At 38.8% G+C, this 22,654-nt stretch overlaps 1 protein-coding gene across 3 annotated transcripts in view; it reads left to right on the top strand.

The window, feature by feature from the left end:
• The window catches only part of LOC137186018 (cGMP-inhibited 3',5'-cyclic phosphodiesterase 3A-like), a 62,070-nt gene that overhangs the window by 27,171 nt on the left and 12,245 nt on the right, over positions 1-22,654 (top strand). Inside the window, exons 2-14 of one of the 3 annotated variants that reach the window (XM_067594620.1) lie at positions 3,445-3,495; positions 11,390-11,635; positions 15,363-15,508; positions 15,584-15,699; positions 15,818-16,061; positions 16,165-16,241; positions 16,557-16,753; positions 17,750-17,887; positions 18,301-18,412; positions 19,447-19,554; positions 19,995-20,194; positions 21,351-21,554; positions 21,763-21,924. In XM_067594620.1, coding sequence (XP_067450721.1) covers positions 3,445-3,495; positions 11,390-11,635; positions 15,363-15,508; positions 15,584-15,699; positions 15,818-16,061; positions 16,165-16,241; positions 16,557-16,753; positions 17,750-17,887; positions 18,301-18,412; positions 19,447-19,554; positions 19,995-20,194; positions 21,351-21,554; positions 21,763-21,924 — 2,001 coding nt within the window. Of the gene's footprint in view, positions 1-3,444; positions 3,496-5,345; positions 5,693-11,389; positions 11,636-15,362; positions 15,509-15,583; positions 15,700-15,817; positions 16,062-16,164; positions 16,242-16,556; positions 16,754-17,749; positions 17,888-18,300; positions 18,413-19,446; positions 19,555-19,994; positions 20,195-21,350; positions 21,555-21,762; positions 21,925-22,654 lie in introns of those variants that run through there. The other 2 variants (XM_067594622.1, XM_067594621.1) reach the window with 2 other exon arrangements.

Below are 22,654 nucleotides of genomic sequence, written 5' to 3'. Positions count from 1 at the left end.
CATGGTTTTGTCACAGCACCTCATAACAAGCACACTTATACACACACACACACACACACACACACACACACACACACACACACACACGCACACACATGCGCACACACACACACGCATGCACACACACACGCACACACGCACACACACTGCAGTGCGTTTAAAGAATAAGGTTAAGGACAGTAGGACAGTCTCACATTGTGTTTCAGAACACGATCTACAACTTCTCTCAACAATCCTAGTGGATTCATATTGTCACAGTGGATTTAATTTATAGTAAAGTATGTAAAAGAAAAATCATTCCTGCCATGATGTAGTGTAGTAAAAAGAGGGTTGCTGACATGTATCTCTACACACAGCTACACCATATGTTGTCCCTGTGGTGAATCAAAGTAGTAATTTTTACGAGGCAAAACAAGGGTGTTTGAAACTTGTTGGGCCACTGAAGAAATCTCATTCTTTTTATTTTTAGTTTTGAGGCAGCTGGTAATTTACAAGAAGTGGGTCACAGTATGTGAAAAACTGCTCTATCATGGTTTGGAATATATCTTGTTATGATAATGAGATTAATGTAGGACATGCAGCAGACTTCATGTAAGAGTATTATCAATTATTACTATAACATAACTCATCTATAATATAGATAACAGACTGCAGTGTTCCATGTACAGTAGTTTCATTGGGTGAGTCTGCTCAGTAATGTCAGTCCAGGACAAAGCTCTAATTTGTAACTGAAGACAATGGTTCGTGTGCTTGGACCCCTTGTACTCTCTGGAGAGAGTTTCTATACTAGAGCTGCAATGATTAGTCAATTAATCAATAAGTTGTTTGACAGAAAATTAGTTTCATCATTTTGAATCAGTTTTAAAAAATAATACAAATAGTGTAAAATTCTCTGGTTCCAGCTTCTTAAATGTGAATGTTTTCTGGTTTCTTTAGCCTCTATGATACCAAACTGAATACCTTTGGGTTATAGTCTGTTGGTTGGGACAAAACATGAAATTTTAGGTTGCATCTTGGGCTTTGGGAAACAGTCACTGATATTTTTCAACACGTTCTGCCTTTTTAAAGACCATCGACTTATCGATTAATCAAGACAATAATCTACAGATTAATTGATAATGGAAATAATTATTAGATGCAGCCCTACTGTATATCTTCCTTGCATTTTTAAAAAATTCTAAACACATGAAAGTTAGTCAAACCTGAGATTACATCCTCCAAATTTATGAATATGTCTGTGTTAGTACCGTGATGGACTGTGAAGAGTGTCTCTCTGCTGTCTTCCCAGTGTATGCTGGGATAGGATACAGCCGGAAGGGTTTATAAATATGGTGAAGATATAAAAAGATCTTGTCAGCTTTTACTATCTATTATTCATTCATTCAGGTTATGTATGATATTCTTGCAAATATTAAGAAATAACTTCAAAATTAGGGTTAGATTTAGGTTCTGCATACCACAAACACTCCTGACACTCTCAATGTTCATGTAAACAAAAAGAGCTCCCCCTGCAGTTTGCAGTGTGTTTGTGCATGTGATGGTCTTAGCAGCAATAAAACACTCAGGTGAGTATCTGTGTGTCAGAGAAGATCCCTGGCACATGATGTTGACAGTTTCTTACTGTAGCACATGTATCTATTGGTATGAAGCTGATATTAGCATTAGTAGCAGTCTACTTAAGACTGATTGATGGAGCTGTCAAAGATATTGTGGCTCTGAAGTCCATTAGGCCCCTGCGATTTCCCAGCCTCTTACAGACATTGACATGAGAAGTGTATTTGAGCTGTAATGGAGGTCGTCAAGAGACAGCAGAGCACAGAGGAGGATTTAAGGGCCCGGATGAAGGATGAGAGTGTGTTGTTTGTGATAGAAAAAGGATTTATTTGGTTTACTCAAGTTCTGCTATACAACACTGTACTATAACTGCACATAAACATTGCACCACTTTTCCCAGCTTGACTCCCAAACAAAGATCATTAACAAGCAAAGAAAGGTAGACATATAGCATTCAAAAAAACAAATTATACATATTTACATTACCAGGGAGTTAAGTGTGATTCAGCATTCCTGTTTTTTTTTCTTTTTCTCTAAACAACCATCCCATCCTGAGGGGCTTGTATAAAACATGAGTCCGCTGTATTAGGCAGATTATCTCATCTGCCATTCAAGATGCAAAGTCATCTCCAGTGGATGACAGTCGCTCTGTCAGGTCATCTCATTTTATGACATCAGCCTATGAACTATGACAGCTAGGGCAGTCCACAGACACAACACACACCCACAGATTGATAATTAAACAATATCTATACTTAAAATTGCATTTCTTTTTTTTGAACATTAAATGGAAGATACAGTAAATCCAAAGCCTCAATTAAACCTTAAAGCCAAATGTTGTGTTAAGCATACCTTCACATATATTTCATATCATCCTGTAAAGCAAAGAAAAAATATATATTATGCAGTCTGGTTTGAATATGCAACGAGTTGGATTTTTTTAAATGCAAAGCCCTTTTTTCCCACCCAAATCAAACTGTGGGGCTGCAACAGAGACGAACATCCTGTTGACCTCAACTTAGATGCCACAGCTCCCAAATTAACCTCTGCTGTCAGATATGATTACTAGTGGGAAGCCCTCTCTATGTACTGTGCAGGAAATAATGAATCAAAACTGAAGTGCAAAATGCTACACTTGCTCCAACACAGCAATTTTTAGTCCTTCATTCATTGAGTGTTGGACCATTTTTGGCTTAACCTCTTCTTCAACTCCACTACACCAGCTGTTACCAACATGCAATGTAGGTCAAAGGAGTGCACGCTTTATTGATGCAACATTGCATGATTTGTGCTGCCATTTGGGGCCACCACTTGTCTACTGCACCTTTAAACAACACTCCCACATTTTTGGAAATGCCCTTGTTGCTAGACTTATCAGTTGAGGAGATCAATATCAATTTCAGCTTTGCAGTACAGCGATAAGTCTGGGATGTTTTGTGTTTATTCCAGCTCAGCACAAAGACCAGAAGCAGCAGGAAATGGCTAGTTCTGTCAAAGGTACCCTCCAAAAACTTCAAAGCTGTCTTATTTAGTGAAAGCTACTTCGAATATTGTCGTCTGACTGTGAAATTGAATTACAGTTTCAAATGGAAAATCATTGCAGTGGGGGGAGAGACAGGCGGGGAAGAGTAGGGAGGAGGTGGTGGTGGTGAAGGGGAGCTGTATGTAGATCAGCCCTCCAGCATTAAGTGTGATGTGTCCTTTTCTTCATCAGCAGCGCCTGCTCTTCTTTTATTTTTAGATAGGTTGACGGAGAGACGGATGGAGGGAGGAGGAAGGAGGGACAGCAGAAGAAGAGAAAAGTGCTTCTGCGCTCAGTTAGTGCTGTATAGTGTCACAGAGTGGACAGGTCTCTGACAGTAGCTTCTGTTTGTGTCCTTCTATCTCCAGATTATGTGCCAGCCAGAATGGGACTACAAGAGGGCTCTGAGCAGATCCCAGGTCAGTGCAGCAGAGAGGGAAAGAGAAGGAAAGATGTGTGCTTGTTTTTGGAATTGTTTTGGGGTTTTTTTCAGCTTACAGATTTCTTTTATTGCAGTGGATGTAACAACTGCACTTGACTTGTTAATGTGGAACATTTTTAAACAACAATTTTTATTTAGTTTGATTTTATTTAGTTTGTGAGTCCACTGATGTGTTCAGATTGAAATCTTATAATTTGGTTGGCTGTTATGTCAATCTTGAATGTATAGAGGATTTTAAAAATCCGCTCAATTCCAAAAGCATTTTTCTGCTTCAAGTCAACTCAACTCACCTCCTATTTTTTTTTAAATTTCAGACCTTTTTTGACTTTAAACAATGTAACCACAGCAAATTACATTTTAAAATTGCTCAAAAGCATTTTGACCTGAGGAAGATCTGACTTGGATCGTCACGTTGTCAATTTGAATTAAAATTGCGGCTAAGTGTACGTTACTCTTTTTCCATTGGTACTGTTTTTTAATAGCTCTTCACCTATGTGATGTGCATATAATTGCACCCACTTAGTTATTACATTGATGGTCATAAATGAACACTGTTTATAGTTCATCATGGAACTTTCATGAAAACTTTGTATTAAACTCAACAACAAACAATAAGCATTTAGCTGTTATATGTTAGCTAACAACAATCTACCTACAGTTCATATCTAGCAGAATCATTGACATCCTTTAGGAATAGTCTTAATGCTTACTGGTTGAAGTCTGTGTGAAAAGGGGGAAAATGTGGAATGGGACATATGGGTGTGTGAAAAAACAGGAGTGCTTTATGCTAGCAACCAACATTTAAAGTACATAATGGTCAATAAAAACCATTATCAAAAAAATGTTCAATGTCAATATGGCAGCTTATGGAGTGTGTCTTTTGTGTCTAAAGACAGCAGCTGTTTGGACAAAGTTTAATTAGCATTTTTCATTTGCTAAACAGTACAGTAATGCTTTTCTAATTAAATAACATTCAACTTGGCTCAGTTTGTTACTAGTATTGGTTATGGTTAATTAAAATGGTTTATAGGACATTGAGAAAAATGGTGGTGGGCCTGCCATGTTTCATGTTTTTTCTTAACATTTTTGCTGCCAGGTGGTTCTTATGCTTTATTTTTATTGGGATTGTGGTTTGCCCCTAATTTTAACAGGTATTGTTAGTTGCAGGGACACATACCGCATTAAGATGCAAGATGCTACTTATTATTGCTAACATTTATCAGTAGTCTTAAGCATGCAATGCAAAATAAATACAGATCATTAAATAAGAAAGGTATTTTGATTAAAAAACCATGACATTTCAAGTACAGTCATGTAAATTTAGGGAACAAAAGTAATCACTCTTATAGATATCCCAGGTTTGACCAAACCTCCCAGAGTTTAGAAGTCAGTGTTGTCTTTTACAAGAAGAATTCTGAACTTTTGAAGACTGCCTTTATTTTATACTTAACCTCTCATCTGATTTTTAAGTCATCCATAATTTTTTTATACCGGACATGCAGCTCCAGCTTTAGCCAACAACCAAACCTCCATCTTAATAGACATTTAGTGATCAATATGTGCCTCAGTCTCCTGATGTAGAAAGCCCTGTTCTGATAATACACATTACTCGCTGCTCGGTTGTCATGCATCACCTGCTATCACAGGAAACACTTGACAAGTAGTGGGCGTAGTATAACTGTGGCCAACTGAGCCCCGAACAACAATTTTATGGTCCATAGACGAGTCACTTTGATCTTTGTCCTGATGTATCTTAGCAACCAGGTATTTTCAATACAACTGATTTCTGTGTGCTGTGTAGGTCTTCTCATCCCTGAACCACCAGTGAACACTTGCAATTGGCAGATGCAGAAGCAGGGGCGGTGAGAGGACAGAGGGAGGTTCATGAAGCAGCAGAGGAGAGGAGAGCAGAGGAGAAGAGAGGGCGAGGAAGTGTTTGTGGGCTACATTATTGAAATGTCAGTTGCTTTGGATTGAGACTCTTACTTGTGTGGCATTTGAACTACAGTTAAAAGAGGGAAACAGAGCAGAAGGCTGTTGTATCCATAAGAATTGTGATAGCTAAGACCAGGTTTGACTGGCTGTGTTGAGACCCAACACGAATCATGGAGAGGAGACACTCAGCAAGTATCATCATGGGACACCATCAGGACAACGCGCGTCCCCCTAAACAGGTTCAGTATTGGTTTTAGTGGAGTGTGTACTCTGTCATCTGGACAGTATGTGCATGTGCATGTACCTGTGCTTTGTGTGTGTGCGCACAGAAAAAAGGAAAGACATTTAATCAGCAATGATGAAATGGTTTAAGTAGGACAACTTGAAGAAATGTCTAAATTAAGCGTCTTGATACAGCCTAGTTTTTAGGTCAGTTATGCATGTGAGAGACTGGTCTTCATAAGTGAAGCCACTGCTGAAAGATTCAGCGTCACTATTGTTTTTAAATGGGTGCTATTTGTTGAGCAGCATATCTTATAGGAATGGTTTTTCTGCTTATATCTGTGTGTTCACAAGGCAACACAATGGTTTGCATAGTTTCATTATCTTCAACTGAAACTTAGAATAATATCAATATCTATTGATTTTTGTGTAAGCATCACTTTTAGACACAATGCATATGAGGAAAAAGTAGATTTATTGCAAAATGCAAAACGTAACACATCTCAGCTAGCTTTTACTTCTCTAGTCGTTATTGACAAATCAATAGATACATTTGTTAAGGATCAATAGTCTTGCAACTGTGAGGTTCCTGTTCTGCAATCCTGCAACTGTTTGCATATACTGCATTCATTCTCCTGTATCCAGAACATGAACTTGGTCTCTGGTATGCATTGTTTGCTACTACTGCTTCAGCATTCATTCTTAAAGTCATATTATACACTCTTCTGTGCTACAGTAGAATAGAAACAATGGGCATCTCACCAACGTAGTGTTGTATGTACAGTTGTAGATTAGACTGTGGAGGAGCTCAGCTGGCCTGCTAGAGTGAGCTGTTCTCTTTTTCACTTGACTGGCCATGGCCTGCCTGTGGACTCAGCTCCTCTCTTTCTCTGTGCCTGTCTATTACTCTCTTTCTCTCTCTTTCTCTTTATTTCCCTCTCTGCTCTCACCATCTGCCTTTATGCCTGATCTGCCTACATATCTCTTAACTGTCTCTCAAGAGATGGCTGGGGGATGGGCGAAGAGAGGGAAAACTGAAATAGTTGGAAATGGCAGATATGGGAGGAAAAGGGAGAGAAAGAAAGAAAAATCATCAATGTTTTGGTATCTGTATCATCCTGATTTCTGTGGAATGAGCGCTGACCTTAATTTTGATAATGATGTACATCCACATGATTATAACATATGCATACATCTGTGCTCAGAGGGATCATAGTGTCTGTGTGATTCAGGCATTATGAGTGACATTATAATGTAGCTCCTTTTAAAAAAAAAAAAAAATGCTAGGGTTATCCTCAAATAATTTTCAAATCAGGTTACATACAATGTTTTTTGTCCATGTGTGGACTTCCTCTGTTGAGTTTTTTTTCAATAGGCTGCTTTTCAAATGACCAAAGTTCAAAGTAATTTAAAACAGAAAAGTAATGATTAAGGGGGTTTCCTGTGGTGATGGATTGAGCTCATTTCTAGGTCCCCACGGGTAGCCAAAAAAAACAACTAATAATTTGGTCTATAAAACATCTGAAAATAGTGAAAAAAAAAAATTTATCACTTAAGACTAAGAAAACTAGCAAATCCTCACAAATGATTGATTAATAGATTATCAAAACAGTTACAGATAATTTTTTGTTAACTGACTAATCGACTAATCGTTGCAGCTCTCATTTAATTAAAAGTATAATTTTTGTGAAAAGTATTTCTGTGTGTATCAGCTTGAATGCCAAACCCTAAACGGATAGTGCTTTACCATTTAAAGTTGACAATGTTATGCAGCCTTACTAGTGATCCAAATCAGTGCTTCTATTTTTAGGAGCTTAATGTACACAGATCTTATTTTACTTATCAGCATACATCATCGCAGGCCAGTGTTTAATATTGTCTTCTGTTACAGTGTGCTGCATTTGTTGAGGGATTATGACCCATCTTTCTGTGTGCGGCATGTACTGACAGATCCCAAGGGGCAGTTGTGGTACATGCACGCCTATGTATGTGTGTATATACACTCATCTGTGTGTGTGTGTGTGTGTGTGTGTGTGTGTCTCCACTGTTGATTTACTCATTGACCGTCGCTCCCCTTGCTGTCTCCTGTGGGCCTTTATGCTGGGAGGAATCAATAACCTTCTCCCTCGCCTCGCCTCACCACTGTGTCTCTATACCAGCACAGTGATCTGTGGCGCTTGATCTGCTCAAATGCTCATGCATGTCACGCTGCATGCAATTGCAAATGCATTCACATATAGTAGGTTGTTTTATAAATAGTTTTAACTATAAGGCAGAATGCAAAAGTTAAATATCAGAATTCTAACAGAGAAAAGTGCCACTACTGGACATGAAAACAGCTGCACCCCCCCCCCACCCCCCACCCCCCCACCAACACCACACATACACACACACACACACACACACACACACACACACACACATTCAATCTCCCTCTATCTCACTCTCTCCCTGACATTAGCCGAACAGAGTCCATTACTGCCAGGTAATGGGTGAATGTCACAATAGCAGGATGTCATAAAGCTCTGGAGTGGTCTAATGGGTTTTGTTCAGGTTGAGGTGACACATGCACACTCCCACATGCACACATGCAGACACGCGCTCTTCCAGGAAACTGTCTTCCTGTGTGCTCGATGCATTTACTCATCACATCACAGCCCTGAGCTCTGACATGTTTGAAGAGCTAATACAATCTGTTTAAGGAAGCAAATTATGAGAATCATCTGTCAGTTTGTTTGAATACAGAGGGGTGGTTCTGCTGTTGTTACCTTTTATGTCCCCCCTTCACTCCACCCACTCATCTTTCTCTTTTTCTACCTAAGATGAAGCTCTACCCCGGACAAATATATGAACATAAGTTAGAGAAAAGGTGATAGCTTCCCTAGAATAATATTAGAAAAAAAGCATACAACTATAACAGACATTTTATAGGCTCAAGATATCAAAAAAAACAAAAAACACTGAAGTGAAAAAGTTAGGCACAGATACAAGCTGAGTGGCAAAGGCAAAGGTTTCTGCCAGTCGTCAAGCATAGTGGCCTCGGGGGGAAGGCAGATGGGAGAGCGAAGGCTTATGGAGTGATCATGTGAGCTCCTTTGCTTCGTGTGTCGGTACAACGGGGGAGAGAAGGTTGCAGGAGGAGAGCAGGAGTGGAAGAGTAGAAAACATCTGGGGCAGATTGAACGTCTTGATTTACCTACTCTAGCAATCATCCATAATTCCATAAGCTCTCTTATTATTTCCATTTCAGTACTAATGGATGATGAGAATTTCTTATGATTATTCTGTTTTGTTTTATATTCACAGCATTATGTTTTGGTAGCGTTGCCTAACCAAAAATCAATATTATCAGCTGATTTTGCCTCAACACAGGCAACCGCATACTGTAGTGACAGCCAGTATGCTAAATAAATAGATAAAGTACGTCATGTAGCAACAATGATTTCCCCAGATTCCATTACGTTAAATGCTGATAGACCTGTGACTAGACAATGGTGCACAGGCTGTTAGGAATAGCAGTTTAATTGTTTAACTGTAATATAGCCTCACATAGCTTTCTCATATTTCATTGATTACCAAATTTAATAATCCTTTCCCCTAAAAAAAAACAAATCTAGAAATGGTTCTCCAAAAAAGTTCATCTGAAACTTAAGAAAACACAAAATTTTTAGTTACAGCTGCGTATCAAACCTCGATTTTTTATTGGTACCAACCAAAACTGTTGCAGTAGCATCAAATAAGTTCTTGGATACCTGCTGGTGTTTAGATGACATGTAACATCTGAGAAGTTTTTCCCTGCTTTGTTAATAATAAAATAAGGTAGTTTGCGTGTTTATATTTCTTGGAGGTATCTAAAAAGTATTGTTGCAGTATCTGTAGTGAAACTCGGGTATTGTTTTGGCACTAGTGTTGACAAGTTGCAAGCAATGACCAGTGCTATTGTTAAGCTGATTATAGTTTGATTTTAACATCAAGACAAATCAGACTGAGTTATGTCAAATCTATTTGGTGTTTTTAGTTATGTTTAAGAATTCAAATGTTTGCTTTCTATTCCTGTTGCCAGTTATTCCCTTTATTTTTTAGAATGTTTTAAACATGTCTGACATGTACAATTGGAATAGGGGACGTCGACATCACAAGAGTGAGAAAAAAGAGAGATTGAGATAGAGAGAGTTTGAAAAAAAGGTCTGAAAACGGTTAGCAAACAGAAGAACAGAGCAGTGTGCCATGAGTTCATCCAGGTTTTAGCAGAGAGCCACAGCTCAGCTGAAGTTCATTTCATTCTTACTAAGTTCACTCACCTCAGCTCTCTCTACAGAGTGTAGTCCCTGTTGTCTGCATCAACAATTTTACAGAATTTTTATCAATATCTTTAGGTTGATACAGAAGGTCCAGCATGTGCAAATCAAATTGTTTATTGACACATCACAATTTGTGTTCTTACAGGATTTGTGGGGTTTAACTATCAACAAACATCTAATTGTACTTTACCAGTCACTGAGAGTGTTTTCCAGTGTGTCCAACTTTACTCAGTTGTATGAATTGGGCTTGTTTGTGACCATCAAGAGAAAATTAATACATGCTGATAAAGTTGTTACATGTAGGATGTTTAGTCTTTGTAAGTTTCCATTTTCACATCTATTCCCAATCATATCTTATAGCTTGTTAACCAGGTACTACTTCTGATAAGTCAATGACCCATAATGCATATTAAGAAGTTTTACAATTTACGTATTACTAATAAACGTGGCACATAAGCAGCACACAAACATGTTATGTCTTTTTAAATGATAATACTTTAACTAAAATAATTAATTAATTAATAGCATATTCCTTTGGAAACACTATGCTTTCATAACTTCTGATTTTGAACAGATTCCTTACTTATAAAATCGAAATTGGCAGGTTTAAGCAATCTTTCCAGGTCATATTTTGTGCTGTAATTAAGTGCATTATGCATATAAGTTACCTCAGATTTGTGAATTACATACAAATTCACACTATCAACTCCTTATTCCTCATGTATTAATTCTGTCTTTAGCTCTCAGATTCTATTGTATGGATTGACATATCGAGTTAAAAATGAAAAGTCTTGCGCAGATGCACTTAAATATACGATAAACATATGTATGTATATGTGTGTGAGTGTGTATATTGGCACATGTGTTGCAGAGTGTGAGGAAATTGATTATAAGCTAAAGAGCTGATTAGCACATGTTGACATTAACGGTGGAATTCATTACTGAAGCCACACATGGTTGACCTTTGACATAGATGAGCCTTTGGGCTTATCAGTCAATATTTTGAATCAGTGACTGCTAAATTTAGGGGAGAGGAGGTGAGATGGGAGTAGAGCTATTCTTTATATGGATACTATCGTGTGTCTGGTAATGGTGTTTTCATTGCTGTGATATGTTTCACAATCCATACTAACCTTTACATGTTCAACCCAAGCAGTTGTCCCAACATACTAGCTTTATTTTCAGTCACATTTTTAGACTTTTACATTACATATTGATACACCATACAGTACACTGTTTACAATTTAATTTAGTATAAAGACAGATGCAAACACACACAATACATGTGCTGTCTTCAGCCCGCAGACATACATAACACCTTTCTTTTTGCAGGTAAAGAGATAAAGAAGCAGTGAAAAATGAACATAGACTGACTATCTCATTCTGTATCTTTCTCTCCTGTCTTATCTTTAGTCTTCGGGCACCAGTGTGGTAGTGGACATCACGGTGATGGGTGAGGCCCATGGTTTGATCTCAGACCTGCTGGCAGACCCATCGCTGCCCCCTAACACCTGCAGCTCTCTGAAGGCCGTCAGCAGCCTCCTCAGCACCCAGATTTGCCTGCAGCCACTCCACCGGCCTCGCATCCCAGCAGACACACACACGTGCTCTGACTCCGAGGATGGGCCCGAAAAAATAGAGAGGCTGGCCATTCCAAAGGTGAGAGCGTTTTTCTCTCATTTCTGTTAATCCTTGTGCTCTTCGTCAGACATTTGGGATAGTATCCAAACAACAAACCAACCACAATGATTCAGAAGCCCCAAGATCCATCATAAGTGTATTGTGCTCAAACTGTGCTGATTAGGAACTAGGAAAATCATCATTTACAACAGTCAGTCACTTTTCTCATAAGGATTTGATTCTCTCCCAAGACAACTTAAGGGATAAGTTCACAATTTTTCAATTCTGTCAGGTGCCCAAATGAACAATGAAACAGGTTTTGCAAGATCCCCTTCAAATGCGCTTACAATGTCAGTGATGGAGGACAGTCCTTGTTTTGAGCAAATATTGTATTTAAAAGTTTATCTGAAGATAATATGAGGCTTCAGCTGTCTGAGTTAGTCAAAATAAAGTGGATATCTTCCACACTTAAAGTAATTTTAGTAAAAAATCCTCTGTTTGTGTCTCAACGACCAGTGTTTTCCTGTTCAGCTGCAATGGAAGGATCGTAATAAAAAGAGGTATTTTGTCCCTAAAAAGAGAGTAAATTTGAAAGATATGATTTGGCTAACTCAGATGGCTGAAGCCTCATATGAGCGTCAAATACACTTTTGAAAACAATTTTGCATTGAAGGAGGCCTGTGACTGAGACTTGAAAATGTGTGAACCTATCCTTTAAAGAATGTTTATTATTAGGAAGCAAACATCATAATCAGTAGAAGAAGACTTAGTTAATCAGGAAAGTCAGTTTTAATTTCATTGTATGTTGCAGCGTGTGTTAATACACACACACACACACACACACACACACACACACACAAACATATGCCCAGGTGTACCTCACCCTGCAAACATCCTCCCCATTTCCTCCCTCCCTCACTGCTGGCGTAGCGTGGGGCTCTAATGTAGCTAACAATGACGCACAGACTTCCACAGGGCTTTTTAATGTTTTACAAGGCCAGTGCTTCAAAATGTATGCAGGCACTTAAGGCGGCAAGGAAACTAAATAAAGTGTGTGATGCAATGCAGGATAGCCTACCAGGAAACTGACTAGCAGCTTTAACGCTGTCTGAGTGCACTCAAATGCTTGACCCATGCAGTGGAACTCAATGAGATGTTGCCTCATTTTAGCTCATTGGGGATTTGTGAGTCTGCATGTGGTGATGGGTAAAGTTTGTGATTCAGCACCGGTGCTGCCCTGCTGTATGGCTCTGAACTGAGGACAGAAATAGCTGTTACATAAAGGTAATCAAAAATGTTGGTGACTGAGGTGCATTTGCTCGCTCACTCAGGTTCTGACCAGATTAACTGGACAGCAAAGCACTTTGTACAACTTTTGACTTTTGCTTGTTGCTGCTGTTGGCAACACGCTCATCATTTGGCTTTCACTTTTTTCTTTTTTTCCCCATGATTCAACACTAGCAGTTCTGGTTATTGCTTACATCCATTGAAGCTATGTCTTCTTTAAAAGGACTGTGATGGTGGTTTTAGATGTTTTACATTATATGAATTTCTGGCGGGTCACATAGACTTTACATTAATACTGCCAATTTTCCAAGGTGCAGTAAGAGTTTTGAGGTCATTTGTTTATATCCATTTCACTACAGACTTAAACTTTAGGATAACAGCAATCCATCACAATTGAACATCATGTCTACTTTAGTTTTTGTCAGATCCATTATTGTTGCATATGTGCCAACTTTTCAGATCTGCACTTAAAACTGCTTATCCACACAATTTATACTTTCTCAACACTGAAAGCAGCAGTGATGATTGATTACCACCAAATATCTCTTTCTCTCTTACTCACCCTCTGTCTCTGTATTACTCAATCACTCCTCTTCTCTCATTCTTTCACACACTATTAGAGATCTTTTGATTAGATTTCCTTCTCTCTGGAAGAGAAATATACCAATTGAGCAATGTATGAGTCTGTGTGTTTGGATGGCAGTGATGATGCTTGTGTGTGGAAGTAAACAGAGAAAGAAGGATGGACATGACTTACTTCAGTAGTATGTGAAATTTAAACCTCTGCTGCCCTCTATATCCCAGTCTCACTCTGTGATTTGGTTGTGAGTGTGTGTGTGTGTGTGTGTGTGTGTGTGTGTGTTTGTGAGTGTGTGTGCGTGTGTGTGTGTGTGTGTGTGTGTGCGCGCGTGTGTGTGCGTGTGTGTGTGAGAGAGACCCTTTTAGACAACCAAAAATACAAACTGACAAATAACTGAGTTTAGCTCATGGCTTTACAACAACATTTACAAAACCGGATAGATTGACACCACAGGGGGAACAAGCATGTCTCCTATCTACTTACCATCCTGTCCCCCATATGCTTTTCAAAAAACAGGAATAGGCTGAAAGAACCAATATGGCATCCTTCTAGTTTAATGTCTTTACTTTTTTGATGGGGGCAAAAAGGAGACACAACAAGCTATATTTATTAGTCAGAATATAGGCCTGATGCCATACGTCATGTTTTAACTAATGACAAGAGCTATATATTTCCACAGAACAAGTGAGGCACCTGTTTTTTTCCTCTTTATCATCCATCCATGTTACATCTCTAGCTGTCTCAGCACAGACTTTGTATCTTTTTACTCTTTTATGTCCATAGAGTAAAGTGTGATCCAAACAGTGTAAGAGTTACTGTGGCATGACATAATGAGAAGATGGGGTGAGACTGGACTCTTTGAAACAATGTTGGGAAATTGGACCATTCTAGCAGTAAATAATAGGTAGTATACATTAAACACAAAAATCAGAATGTCGGCACATTGACAAACTTTACTTTACAACACTTCTTATAGTTAACAATACACAGAGTTAAATCTACCAAAAGTTGGGTGAGCCTTCCTATGAAACAGCACTATTAATGATGTACTGTGTTGAATCTATTGGGCCCTCTAACAAGTGACACCATTTTCTAACCCTGACCTATCTTTACATATCTTTAAACTTCCTTTGAATCCTACTGTCACCCAACCGAGGAGTAGATACTTGGCTGCTTGATCCGGTCTTATATCTACATTGTATCTGCTTAGGCTGACCTACATTGGCTGGCCTTACTGGCTTGACTGGCAGTTTCATCTCACTCTTCTTATCTCGCTCCACAAGTCTTGCAAATAACCACTAGTTTTATTAGAAACTTTTCCACACAGTTCTCTGACCTAATTTACCTTTAAACCATCTTTGAAGCATACCCTTGCCCAAGCAAAGAGCAGATACTCCGCTGCTTAATCAGGCCTCATATCTACATGAAACTTTACGGATTAAACACATGTTGCAAAAACCATCTTGAGACATGGCATTGTGGCATTTGTGGAGAGAAATGTTCACTTACATGGAGGAAGTAAGACTTTCCAGCACCAAAACTGTTTATGCAAAATATGCTGATTTTATTCATATCGTAGGCTCCAGTTGGCCTCACATAGTTATAGAGGTGTGTAGTCGTGTAGACAGGCAATTATGGAGCTATTTCCCTATCTTTATTTAAGAGCATGATATATCAATTTGAGAGCATAATTTATTGATTTCACGTTCAAATTTTGTAATTGGTCCCTCAAAACCCTGCCCTCGCACTCAAATAGCCTCTGCTTGCACTTAGATTTGCTCTGTTTCTGCTCAAATTGACATAGCTCCATAGGCAATGAGTATGTGCATTGTTAGTTTAAAGTCTAGAAAAAAGTGTTTTGTGAGTGTGTAATCATGTGTTTATGTATCTGCGTTACAGCGTCTAAGGCGAAGCCTTCCCCCGGGATTGCTGAGGAGAATCTCATCAACCTGGACCACGACCACCTCGGCCACAGGTCTGCCTACCATCGAGCCAGGCCCTGTACGCAGAGACCGTTCAGCCAGCATCAAACACACCACAGACAGGTAATGTAATTTACTCACATACAATTTAGGCTTACAATAATTCATTTATCTGACTGTTTCCTTACATTAAACCAGTGAATCATGGAACAACTCAGTGATGATGACCATCTCAAAGAGCCGCTCCATGTCCGCCTCCTGTGCTGCCACTGTCACCTCCAACCACCTCTACAGCAAACCACTGGGAAGACCAGGTGAGGGTGTGTGTAAAAATCAGCATAAAGGGAAAGAAGGAGTAGTTCCACACAGTACTTTGAAGACTGAATCATCAGAGTCATATCAGTGCAGAAACAGTGTCTGTTTCTTTTTCAGGTTTCCCCCCCTCCAACATATCACCTCTGGGCTCTCCATGCCCATCACCTCCTGTCCAGGGCACTCCTGTCTCCAGCCCTACCATCAAGACATGTTCAGTGCAGCTTCCTGAGCCGGCTGGGCCCCTGACAGAGCGAACCCCTGGCTCTGTGGCCCCCAAGAGCCACCACAGAGCCTTAACTCACAGCCAGAGCGCCCCCAGCTCCACCACCCCTCACTGGCGGCCTCCATCGCTCTGTAGCAGGTAATATACTGGAATTCACAAATAGTGGAATAAGGCTTTGAAAGCATCTATGTCTAAATGCGTCCATTTGTATGGAAATGTTTCTCTGCTCTCTTTCTTTCAGCTGTGGCAGGCCGTTCAACAATCGACTGAACCACGGGGTAGAATCTGTTGACAAAGGAGACAGAATACCCCATCCAGGTAAACTCAGCACTGCAAGCATCTCAGCTTCTGTTCGATATTAAACACATCCATCCATCAGCTAGAGAAGAGAAATAAAGTGTTGGGAGAAATTTGGTCATGTACGGTATTTCCACCAGCGCACTGGTATTCCAAAACTTCAAGAGTTTACTGTAACCTGTTTGATTAGTATTGTCTTCTCTCATTTTTAGCTTATTTTCTGGACTGATTATTTGATTCACTCATACTGACCTTCTCCCTATTGTAACTTTTCATAACCACCAATTTGGTTACAGAAAATTGCACATTTCTAACATTTTTTTTTTTCCCCCTCAGATGAGCGTGTAGTAGCGTCTTCAGACTACGACAGCACCTACGACAGCACCTATGAGACCAACCACAGTGATAGCAGTGACTTTGCACAGAATGAAGAGGAGGGAGAGGGAGGCAGGAAGCAGCCTGAAGTGAGGGAAGGTTGCGGGGATTATCCGGCAGAGGGCATCGTTCTTCACCCACTCTTGCCATCACCAGAGGTAGACAGAAACAGAAAGGCTTCCCTTTGGTAATGACTACAGATGTGTTGCAAATTCCCTCAAAGACAGTAAGAGATAAAAAAGGTGGAGCAGTGGTTTCTAACAAGGTATTTTCATATCTTGAAAATGTGTTAATAGCATTGAATTCAGTCAAAAAAGGCCTTAAAAGGCATTAAATGTTTAATTGACAAAGGTCACAGTAATATTAGTTATAACTTTTTTTTCAGTGTGGTTGCAGGCTGTCCAGAGATGTTATACATCTGAATTACGTGTGAGACTGGTGCGACAGTGGATTGTGCATGCAGGAAGCTAATCCTTTTTTGTAGAGTATCACACCATCAGACTTGTAGTAAACACTGTTGCAACTGCTAGCTACAGTAGCTAGGAAGTTCATTGGCTTATAATGGGCAAGTGTCAGTTTTAGATAATACTTGAATTAACTTAAAATAATTCATTATTTTTCCAGACATCAGTTTTCTGACACTTATCTAGGAACAGGTCACATTAATTGATTAATTCTAATAGGAATTATTGTTATGTACCACTGACAAAATTTTTTGATATAAATGTTACTGAATTCATGTACATAATAAATAATTGTAGACCTTGTCGTCTTTACTGTTTTTGTCTTTGAGCAGTATGACTGTGAAAAATGTATTAAATTGCATTCTATGTGCTATTATAAAGGCCTTAAAAAGTCTTGGTGAACACTTCAGAAACCCTGTCACAATATGAGTGGATAAAAGTGATACTTAGGTTGAATTTTCACAACAATTTAACCTTTATTTACTGGTTTCTCAAATGCTAGAAACCAATCTCTGATGCAGTATGAGTGTATATCTAGAGAGAGAGAGAGAATCGTGACTTACGACCTAAATTTGCCTCTTGATGACTGTGGTGACTGAAAAGTTGAAATTATGAAAGTGATTTTACAAAATAAGGTATAAACCATCTTTATCTTCGTACCTCCTCTGTACCTTTGCCTTTAACTCACAGGACAAGCCAGTCTTGGCCCTGGAGCCTCTGGTGAAGCCAGGGCTGGAGCCTCTGATGAGTCAACTTGACAGCTGGAACTTTCCCATTTTCACTCTAATGGAGAAGACACATGGCAAGACAGGCTGTATCCTCAGCCAGGTGAGCACTAATGAGCAATGAAATGTTAGAACCCATATGACATTTGTTTTTATAAAAACACATCAATAGTGACTCAATTAAATGCAACTCATATTGACAGAAATGTCCACATGTATGTCATTAGCAGCTTTATAAACCATCATAGTGCCATTAGCTGTCAATTTAAGCAGTGGGAAGAGTAAATTTGCATCTTCAGCTTGCAACAACAACAACACTAAATTGAATTAAAGCAAAACTCAGTAGAGCAGGGTTAATTAGGATTATGAGCAGATTTGTCAGTATAAACCCACAAGTTCAGTGTTAATATCAGTCAAGAATGTGCTGAATTGCTCTTATCAGACATGACTTTACATCTAAACCTCCACAGAGCTGATTCACAGTAGTGATGATGTTTTCCTCATGTTGTGTCCTAGGTTTCCTACAGGCTCTTTGAGGACACAGGTCTGTTTGAGACCTTCAGGATTCCTGTACAAGAGTTTATGAACTACTTCCATGCTTTGGAGAATGGATACAGAGACATCCCTTGTGAGTTGACAAATTGTTTATGTGAATAAAATGATGTCCAACATTACCTTCATCTACCACAAGGTGGATGTATTGCTTTGTCAGTGAAATAAAGCCTCTCTAACAGGGCTGCTCTCTGCATCAGCAGTTTGTGGCATGTTAATAATGTTAGTTAATAATGTCCAGTTTGTTATATTTTAGTGCTAAATATCAAATTGATTCATGTTGAGAATGAAGATGCATAGACACTGTGCGCTGACAGGTAGCATTAGTTGTCAGAACATTTGACGGCATGGAAAGTCTTGTGTTTTTGAAAGAAATTTAAATGACAGTAAATAATGTAAGACAGTAAGTAATGACCAAAGTGAGACCACATACTTTTTTTTATTAGTACTTTATTACATGGTTTTTACTTTTTAAATGAAATTTAAATGAAATTAAACTGGTGTAACTGTGTATTATAAATAAACACTGTTTTCTGGTGTAAAATTATATTTATTCATTGTGCAAATAATTTTTATAGGTTTTCATAGCCCACCATGTTCACTTCCTTTGAAAACAGGAAAATTATGCCCTGGTCAGTGTGTTATTTTTGCAGCATATCTCATGTATTCTTTATTTGGATCCCCATTATTTTGCAAATAGTGGCCACTAGTCTAACTGGGGTCCAGACACTGTGAGCAACAATAAAACAAATAACAATTGATAATCACATTGATTCATAAAACAAACAAAAAAAGCTAAACAAGCCAAATATAGAGAAGTCTTGTGTCATATACCCAACAACACAGGAGCCTTGTCTCCATCCATTCTGTCATGTTTGAACAGGGTCAACATGAAACTTACCACCCATAACATTGACCAATGTATAAAAGGCAAAAAACTGTTACTTCACCAATGTTACAGAAGGGGCTTTGCTGTTTGTTTTTTTTGCCAGTTTAATAGCATCAAACTGCTTCTTCTCCAGCTGAGCAGCAGCATGTTTGAGATTTCATCTTAGTGGTCTTACTGCCCTCCACTGGGGGTGAGTCAGCAGTTTATTTTACTCTCCTCAGATCACAACCGGATCCATGCCACTGACGTGCTGCATGCTGTTTGGTACCTCACCACGCAGTCTGTGCCAGGCCTGCCCACCCTGCTGACTGAGAACGGGATACACACTGGTGAGGAGTTTTTTTTATACTCAAGACCAAACTTTTAACCCATCACCTCTTCATTAAATTAGACAGAATTTAATTTTTTTTTTTGTTTGTTTTATTTTTCTGGTATTTGCTGGTATATAATAAAAGGTTGAATTTAATCTGCTGACCCAGCACCAGAACTCAACAACTTCATCCATCTATATTTACTTTTTTTATGTATAAAGTACGATGTCAAAAGTTCAGTGTCATAGCAAACATAGCTCTTGTAATTTCACTTTCACCTTCACATTTTATTTCTGTATTTATTTTCTCTCCTGTTGTTGCTTGATATTGTTTTATCACTTATGACTCATTCTAACAGGTGAATTGAGTCAAAATGCTGAAACTTCCTTCCAGGATAAAACAGTCTAAGAGCACCATCAGTGACTGGGGTTTGAGCTTTGTTCTCTCTCTGCCTGTAGACTCAGAGAATGGCATTACTCCTGGTGCTACAGGCTTCTTGGTGTCCAAGATGAACTCTGTGCCAGAGGAAGGTTATGGCTCCTTGTCTGGCCTTATCCCCAGTCTGGAGCTCATGGCCTTGTTTGTAGCCGCTGCCATGCATGACTATGACCACCCTGGAAGAACCAACGCCTTTCTAGTAGCAACCAGTGCACCACAGGTAAATAAATGTAGGTCTGTTTCAGTGGCCCTGGAGAGGAGAGAAACAAGGGTGGCTTCCATTGAAATTTCTTGTTATCAGTTCAATCAAACTTCAGTATACTGAAGTAACCCATGTAAGTGAATACAGAATATGTGTAGAGTTGCTCCCACAAGCCAACACCAAGCTTATAAATGGGAGGAGAATAGCAATACCCAAAACTGCACACAGAGCCCCAAACCAGCTACTATTTCAATTTCTCTGTGTGTTATGGGAAACCAGCTGTGACCATTTCACACACAGCACCTCCAACAGCTGCAGATGTTATCTAGTGAACTAAGACGGATCAATCTAAAACCAGCACTTTATCTGATATGCACTGGCAAGCTAAGAAGGTAGATATCAGCAATGCAGCAGACAATTATTAATTTGATCACGTTATTCTCAAAAACATTCATGGCTTGGAGATGTTTTCTTTTTATGAAATGTTATGTAGCATTGATAACAGCAGCAGATGACCATCAGTACATTAATATGAGTTTAAGATTAGAAATGAGTGCGACCTCATCTAGCAGCAGAAAAAAACATAAAATAGGAGCTCAGCAAATAATATGCAATTATAATATGAAGAATAGAGAAGGAAGGTCTCATATAAAACCGTTGTTTTGAGCTTAAATATTTTTGTGATGCACAGCTGAATAAGTATAATGTGTATGGAAAATGTGACTGCTTATCCTAGTTGTAAAGGTCATGTAACAAGAAAAGAAATGATGTGAATGTGAATATTCATAATGCTCAAACATGATGATTTATATTTCATCAGAGCTTGAAATTATGATAATGCACATGCCAACCAATAGACAATTGAGAAATAAGCAAAATACTGCACATACAGTAGAGGGCAGCATAATAACTAAGAGCAGAAAAAAGGCTGCCAACAGAAACCATGATACAATCAGATCTGCAGGAGAGCAGCATGTATTCAGGTCATAGACACTTTGATTTAGGCCTTAAATGTCACTATTAATATTACTTTTTAGATTAGATTTTTTAACCTGCATCTAAACAAAGCTATGAGGTGAGAAAATGGACCATATAAGCTTCTATGCTTGTCACCTTGAAAGCCAAGATTACGTGTTAATATCTCATTCTCTCTCTGCTCTCTCTTCTGCTGTAGGCTCTTCTATACAATGACCGCTCGGTCTTGGAAAACCACCATGCAGCTTCAGCGTGGAACCTCTTCATGTCTCGACCTGAGTATAACTTCCTGGTTAACCTTGAACATGTGGAGTTCAAGCGCTTCCGCTTCCTAGTCATTGAAGCCATCCTGGCCACTGACCTCAAAAAGCACTTTGACTTCCTAGCAGAGTTTAATGCAAAGGTAAACAAAAACTATCTAAGACATCCATGTTGTGTCTCTTTTATATCTTCTCAGCTCTTGTTGATTTTTTTTTTGTTCCTATGATAAAAGCAGTATTTTCTCCCAGGTTGTCCTAAATATATGTTGACAATGAATCAGTAGGGGTTCTTCACAATCCATAACAGGGTTTCTGTTTTTCACACAAACCTTCCTGTGCACATTTCCCCAGGTGGGTGATGAAGGAGTGTCCGGTATTGATTGGACTAATGAAAACGACCGATTGCTGGTGTGCCAGATGTGCATCAAAATGGCTGATGTCAATGGACCGCTGAAGTGTAAGGAGTTGCATCTGCAGTGGACTGAAGGGATCGTCAACGAGTTCTACGAACAAGTACGGTCATAAACCTCTGCAGTCCTACTTTTTTTTTGAGATCTGGCCTCAGTATTTAAAAAACAATAATTTCTCAAAAAGTAATTAAACAGATATCACCTCATGCATATTGCTGAGAGCTTACTGTATGGAGTACAGTCAGCACTTAATGATACCCAGTGACAAAAACTTTCAAAAGCTGTTGTTAACAGGAGTGAAAAATAAATAAATAAGTGTAAAAAAAAAACCTAAGCAAAAATGAAGGGTACAGAAAAATAGAATTTTCTCTGAACTGAATTTACCTGAAATTTTTATAAAACAATGGGAAATAAACTTAAGCTTGCAAACAGAAGACTTTACTATTACAAATTTTACACAATATGTACATTTAAAACCCCCTGAACCTCAGCTTTGAGTCTTAAAGTAGATATAATTGATATTTTTAATAATAACAATGTATCAAATGGCAATGTGTAATGGTTAAGGTGTCACTCATAGTGATAAACTAACAGAGAATCATCACCCCACTCAATTTCTTTTGTTTTGGTTCACTCTCACAGATCTCATAGTGTCGTTTTCAGCTGCAGCAGGCAGCTGTTTTCAGAGACAAAGCTCTAAAAATCTGCGGTACTGCTGCTCAGCACCAGCAAACAGACACACTTGGTTGTGGCTAGCTGGTGAACATAGTGGAGTATTTAACAGCTAAAGAGACAGATATTTCCCTCAGGAGTCAGTAGAGCTAAAAAACTGA

Source organism: Thunnus thynnus, chromosome 7, assembly GCF_963924715.1.
Source record: "Thunnus thynnus chromosome 7, fThuThy2.1, whole genome shotgun sequence".
NCBI classification, from domain to species: domain Eukaryota; kingdom Metazoa; phylum Chordata; class Actinopteri; order Scombriformes; family Scombridae; genus Thunnus; species Thunnus thynnus.
The sequence above is the reverse complement of the archived record's forward strand: the minus strand, read 5'-3'. Positions and strand labels throughout refer to the sequence as shown.